Source organism: Ascaphus truei, chromosome 3 (genome assembly GCF_040206685.1).
Source record: "Ascaphus truei isolate aAscTru1 chromosome 3, aAscTru1.hap1, whole genome shotgun sequence".
NCBI classification, from domain to species: Eukaryota; Metazoa; Chordata; class Amphibia; order Anura; family Ascaphidae; genus Ascaphus; species Ascaphus truei.
In genome coordinates this window covers 374,753,221-374,760,344 of record NC_134485.1, presented here as the reverse complement: position 1 = coordinate 374,760,344, position 7,124 = coordinate 374,753,221, and the positions used below count along the sequence as shown (strand labels likewise).

Below are 7,124 nucleotides of genomic sequence, written 5' to 3'. Positions count from 1 at the left end.
AGGACCGGACTGCTGCGGTGTAGGAAATCCTCATGATGGATAAGCAGCTTTATGCCGAGCAAAACCGGACGGCGTGCTTCAGTACCAATAGGTAAACCAAAATAGGAGTATAAAGTAGAGCGCTGCGATTGTGAGCAAGGGCTGGAGGCAAAAAACTTTTGACTATTTATTGGGCATATATGCCAAAAATAAAGATACATCTTAAAATACTCTGATGCGATTCCCACCGTGGAGGCGCTTTATCAAAGAGTAACCTACATACAGTATGAACACTGTTTAAGTACTGGTCAGTAGATGGATCACACCCTACAGATAGTTAGTTGATTCTGCAACATGCTCTAACAGATGTAAAGGAAGAAAGTCTATTGGATAAGACTTTATTAGCACAGCTGACCATTACTGCAGAGTTTAATGAGTATAATATTTTTAAAAAAAAACCTAATACAAAACAATATACCATCTCATTGAAAGATAGTATTGATGTTTTGTATATTAATACTAACATGTAAATGTAACATTAACTACTAATAAGACAAACAAAGTGAAATAGATAAAGATACAAAGTAAATTGTATCCATAAAATAAGAAAAATACAAATGTGTATAAGTAAAAGGTAATAAAAACTAAACCCTTATTGAAACAACCATATATCAATGCATGAATAATAAATGATAGTATATGATAGTAAAGTTGATATCATCTAACAGACATATATATTTAATGAAAAATATAAAATATACCATAAATATGTATTAACCATAAATGTATATAACATATCAACCGATAATCAAATAAATATTATAGCTATCAAAATCACATAAATCACCATATTTGAAGATACCTACTATACATAATGTCAATCCCTTTTGTTTATCAAAGTAACAGACAAAACAATTTTTTTGAGAGAACTAAACCTGAATAGAGGTAGTACAATGCTACTTGAGGAAAGGCAGAACAACAATATCTATAACGGAATACTGAAAATGTCAACAAAACATATATTGCATGTGATTGAGATATAAAAAATAAAAAGATATATTTTTAAATAAAAATAATATGTAAACAATCTCCAATAAAAACAGAGACCGACATCTAGAAATATCATAAAGTGGAAAATCTACATGACTGTAAATCATAAAAAATAATAAATTATAGAAAAGTTAGAAAAAAATTATTTATAAAAAGAAATATAGAAAAAAATCATAAAAAATGTTTTAACTCCCAGTCATTATTAATTGATGTAATGTATCTAAACTGTAAATCCAATACATCAGTTATACAGTATATCTCTGTGGATGTGGCAGGGGCTATGTTGGACGAACCATTAGGCCTCTTAAAAAGACGATAATGAAGCACGTCCGTGCCATGACAAAAAATGACCTATCACATCCTGTCTCGAGACATTTCGCCAACTGCCCACAGAGTAGTATTAATTTTTTTTCCTTTTCCGGTATTGAACATGTCCATGCCCCCCCTGGGGGGGGGGGGGCGGGGGATAGAATGAGCATGTTAAATAGACGGGAGATGTATTGGATTTACAGTTTAGATACATTACATCCTCTAGGCATTAATATTGACTGGGAGTTAAAACATTTTTTATGATTTTTTTTCTATATTTCTTTTTACAAATTATTTTTTCCTAACTTTTCTATAATTTATTATTTTTTATGATTTACAGTCATGTAGATTTTCCACTTTATGATATTTCTAGATGTCGGTCTCTGTTTTTAATGGAGATTGTTTACATATTATTTTTAAATAAAAATAAATCATTTTATTTTTTATATCTCATATTTTTCATATTTCATGCAATATATGTTTTGTTGACATTTTCAGTATTCCATTATAGATATTGTTGTTCTGCCTTTCCTCAAGTAGAATTGTACTACCTCTATTCAGGGTTAGTTTTTGTCTGTTCCTTTGATAAATAAAAGGGGATTGACATAAGTAGGTATCTTAAAATATGGTGTTTTATATGATTTTGATAGCTATAATATTTATTTGATTATCGGTTGATATGTTATATACATTTATGGTTAATACATATTTATGGTATATTTTATACTGTTTATTAATTAAATATATATGTCTGTTAGATGATATCAACTTTACTATCATATACTATCATTTACCATTCATGCATTGAAATATGGTTGTTTCAATAAGGGTTTAGTTTTATATTACCTTTTACTTATACACATTTGTATTTTTCTTATTTTATGGATACAATTTACTTTGTATCTTTATCTATTTCACTTTGTTTGTCTTATTAGTAGTTAATGTTACATTTACATGTTGTGTATATTTATACTATCTCTCAATGATATGGTATATTGTTTTGTATTAGTTTTTTTTAAATATTATACTCAAACTCTGCAGTAATGGTCAGCTGTGCTAATGATGTCTTATCCAATAGACTTTCATCCTTTACATCTGTTAGAGCAGGGGAGCGCAAACTTTTTGTGCTGCTCCCCCGTCTCTCGCGCCCCCTGCCTTCCTTCAGGCGCGTCAGATGACGCTGCGTGTGACGTCAGGTCACATGGTGCCGCGGCGTTGCCATGGCGACGCAACACAGACGGCTGAATCCCGGTAAGTAAACAGTTGCAGGGGCCTCACGCGATCCCCGGCATTTAATTTAAATGCCTGGGGGAAGAGCGCGAGGCCTCTGCAACTGCCTGCGCCCCCCCAGCACAATCTCCCACCCCCCCTGGGGGTCGCGCCCCCCACTTTGCGCACTGCTGTGTTAGAGCATGTTGCAGAATTAATTATCTCTAGGGCGTGATCCCTCTACTGACCAGTACTTAAACAGTGTTTATGTGAGAATAGGTTACTCTTTGATAAAGCGCCTCCACGGCGGGAAACGCGTCAGAGTATTTTTAAGATGTGTCTTTATTTTTGGCATATATGCCCAACAATCAAATGTTTTTTTGCCTCCAGCCCTTGCTTACAATTGCAGTGCTCTACCTTCTACTCCTATTTATGTATAGAGGGGGCCCACCTGTGTAGCAGAGATTGGAAGGGGTCCAGACGGCTGATTCTGGGGTCCTGCACCTGCGCGTGGTGCTGGGCATGCACGCAAGCCGCACCTGCGCACGCTTGTCATGCTGGCTGCGCATGGTGCCGGCCGTGCCTGCTTTATTGCGACTATTGGGTTCTGCGGATGTGCGCTGCGGCTCACAACCTTGTCTTCTGTGCATGCGTATGGTGCGGCCTGGAATGGTGGGTTTTTTTGCGCATGTGCAAACGGCACACACGCCCATTAGGAGCGCGACGTCACCCGCGTTATGGTTTTTCATTACAAGGTAAGGATTTTTTCCCATGAAAACCCTGTAGATGCCAGAAAACAAGTTTCACTTAAAAAAAAAAAAAAAGTGTGTGTGCCGATCACGTGCATTTTAAGTGAAAATGTTGTCTTTTGTCACACATTGTATTTGTGATGGTGATGTTTTAATTAAAAATCAAAACACAATTTCAGTGACAAAACACAGTGTGACTTAGAACGCACGTGCACGGCCCAAACCCCGTTTTAGCTATTTGCACTTCTATATTTATACCAACAGTGAATTCCTTGTGCGTGTGACTGTATTTCAGCACCGGAATCGCAGGGGACGTGGCTCTCCCACAGCCCCGCGGGGCTCGATCCCTCCCTTCTTACCACAGGCTTGGTACAGATTCTCCTTTTTCTCCCTGCCCGGTGTTCCCAGCTCCTCTCCTCCCCCTCGGTCTGTCCTCTCTTAGGTGGAGCGCATGCGCAGTAGCCAATGGTCTAGTGCGCATGCAGGCTGGTAGAGGGGGCGAGTACTTGTGGTCATGTGCAGTAGGTGATGCCTGTTACTGCGCACGTGGAGGAAGACAAGGGTGGTACTGCGCATGCATGGCCTGCAAACTCCTCTCCTACGCATGCGCTGGCTACAACCTCTGTGCGGCCTGTTAAACGTGATGGGCACATGCGCTCTTTAGTAGCGTGACGTCACTTTTGTTATGGTTTTTCGTTACAAGGCAATGTATTTTTCCCAAGAAAACACTTTAGGCGCCAGCAAAGGAGTTTCACTACAAAAGATATTCCTTTCTATGTTCATCAAATAAGCAATTTCCTGTTTTCATCCTTATGACAAATTTATTGTGATATCTACTGTACTAGTACCATAGTTTGCTTTTTTGGAGAAATATATTTCACATTATGTGAACTAGTATTTGATGTATCTTGTTTCTAACATTTGCTGGATAATTCAACTCTGATCATTGCATCTATAAAACTGCTGCAATTTAACTTCTGCAGCATCCTTAAATGATCTATAATGGAAACAGTATGTGTAGTATATTCCATGGCAAGTATGACTTTGTTTTTCAGTAAGGCTGCACTTATAGTAGCGTCAACGGCAACGGCCTCGTGACCACTGACGTTACACGTCGCCATAGCGATAGTTGCACTTTGGTGCAGGAGACCTCATGAGGGCGACAGGGGGCGTGGCCCGTGACATCACGCCATTATTGGCTGAACCGCTTCATGTGACGTCACGCGGCGGCCACACACTAGCACAAAATCCACTGACTTCAGTGATTTTGGTCGCCATGCCCAATATGGGCATTCACGATGGACTTCGTGACGGTTTTCGCACTGCGCGCCGTCACCGCTACTATAAGCAAGGCCTTAGACTTTTATGCCACACATTATGTAAGTGACGGTGGGTAAATAAAAGGTGACAAAAACCCGCCACCGTAAAATGTACAGCAAATACAAATACTGCTTGTGAGCAGATTCAAATGTCTCAAGACGGGTCTGCAACCCTGCTTTTCCCAATTAGCTCAGTTTACAGTGCTTCCACAGAAGCCATGGATTCTGGGAAATGACATGCAAATCAGCACAGAGCATTACCTTTTTCTTCTAATCCATTTTAAAGAAATCCAAGCCGTTTTTCTTTTCTTCATATAGGGTTGAAGTAGGGTGTCCCCGATTCAATTCCATATTTAAGAAGGAAAAGGCATGGTTTGCTCATTTAATGTGGAGCCCTATAAGCATATGCCTGCCGTATTACACAGCCTTTCAGCACAGACAGGGTTAAAGAATTGCTTATGTCTACATATTAAAAGCCATCAAACACACCTGAAATATATGCAAAAAAAAAACAAAACACAGGTTAGTGTTTTCTCCCATATGTTGGTAATTAAAAAATGTGATTTACAATAAATATGCTGTACATTTGATCAATCTCCCACCACTCTTTTTTGCTTCCCTGCAAATGTTAACTCAACACCTGTGACGAACTGCACAATGGGTTATAGGACTTTTTTCCATAACCATGGTAAATACCCATAAATGTTTTATACATTAATGAGCTACATGAATTAAACCTCTTCTACATGCAACAGATATCGGTTCATTCAAGCATCAGGGGGGCTCGTACCTTTAAAAAAAAAAAAAAAAAAAAAGAAGAGTTTATTTTCAGGAGGAAAGTTTAAATTGACAGTACAACTGCACTTTAATCAGTCTACAACTTTCTCTGGAGACAAGAGAGTCAAAACAGGTTGGTAAAGCATTCCCAATATTTACAGCTTTCACCTAGAATGTCCTGTAACCCACTCCACAAAAACCATGTATTGTAGGGAAACACTCCTGTAAATGATTTTTCTTTTAGGAGGACAGCATTAGCAAGTAACACAGTACATTCTTTGTTGCAGAAAGCTTGATAGATTACATCATAATGGTGTTGCTGAAGTCACTCTGGAAATGCATTTTCTTTCTCTTCGGGCTCTACAATACTGAGGCATTGGTCTGCAAACTCCACGAACAGTGGCTCTTGCATACATTTCTTCATTGCCGCTTCTCTTCCCTCTGCCTGATCGATGTTCGTCAAAAGTTGCCTCAAATGCGGATTGAGCAACAAGTTTTTCAATTCTTCTGACTCCCCCAGCAGCTTCAGTTTCTGCTCAGGGACTCGGTCCGTTGCATCATCTTCATCGAGGAAATCTCTCTTTGGAAACGGTGTCTCTCGTCTGCCAGCTGGTGAAACGGCAGCATCTGTAACGTGTGGGGCTGGTTTCTGAACACATTCTTCCTTGTGCTTCTTACAACAGGAGACAGAGCAATATCTGGATCTACAGCCGGGGCAGCGGTACTTGGGGGCCTCCTCCGAACAGACACAACACCCCTGCATGGCGTTGTCTTTCTTTCTTGCCTTCCTTCTCCCCGCTGCTTCAGATGCGGTCTTTAGACAGACTTCTGCTGCCCGTGCTCCACTATCACCATCAGCACAGACCAGGGCTGCAGTGCGCCACGTGTAGAAGACACTTCCGGGTTACGCCAGCCTCAGACCGCACTAATCAATTACCACACACTCTTAAAAATACACATGCTGCTCAGGATTATTAATTCATTCTAGCTGTGCAATGTGGTCATCATAGCACCAGAGTAATCAGCTGCTTGCTTGTTTCTCATGTCTCTTTATGTAAGAGCCAGATTATCCAGACTGTCTTTGCTCACCAACCTACACATACTGTATATAGCAAAGTGGGTGATATGTTATTTATTTGATTACCACGTGTATTACTGCTGTGAAGCGCTATGTACATTAATGGCGCTATATAAATAAAGACATACAATACAATACAATGGTAGAGGGAGGGGAGACAGACCATTTGGTTCTTCAGACCAATGTTGCCAGGGATGTCAAGGTATATTGCCTGGTAGTTTGCAACAACAACAAAAAAGCTGTGTGTACTGTGCACGCGCATAGTAAGAGAAACTTCTTTCTTTTCAGTCTGAGACTGTGTGTATGTGTGTGTCTGTGTGACTGTGTGAAAGTCTATGTGTGTGTGTGTGTTTGTGAGTGACAGTGTGTGTGTGACAGGGGGTGTGGGTGGGTGGTCTGCGCTCCGTGTCCTCTTCTCATGTCAGCGGGCGTGTGGGGAGAACGGCGCCGCTGCCATCTGCTTCTGCGCATGTGTGGCGTCCGTCAGCGGCGCCATCACTACTGCGCATGCGCGACATGTCAGCGGGCGTGTGGGGGGAACGGCGGCCGTTTGGAGCGGCGCCGCCGCATATGTCAGCGGGCGTGGGGGGGAGGAGCGGCGCTGACGGCTATCGCCGCCACATGTGACAGCGGGTGCGTGGGGGGAGCGGCGGC

General features: G+C 40.9%; 1 protein-coding gene across 1 annotated transcript; it reads right to left on the bottom strand.

Annotated features, from left to right (window-relative positions):
* Positions 1 to 4,032: 4,032 nt before the first annotated feature.
* ZNHIT3 (zinc finger HIT-type containing 3) lies at positions 4,033 to 6,307 on the bottom strand. The gene has a single exon (XM_075592230.1). It carries the CDS (start codon positions 6,153 to 6,155, stop codon positions 5,718 to 5,720), a length of 438 nt encoding a protein of 145 aa, XP_075448345.1. The 5' UTR covers positions 6,156 to 6,307; the 3' UTR covers positions 4,033 to 5,717.
* Positions 6,308 to 7,124: the final 817 nt, after the last annotated feature.

Bases quoted from the DNA above. Each gene is read 5' to 3' on its own strand.
- ZNHIT3 (XM_075592230.1), bottom strand. From the start codon at position 6,155: ATGCAGGGGTGTTGTGTCTGTTCGGAGGAGGCCCCCAAGTACCGCTGC.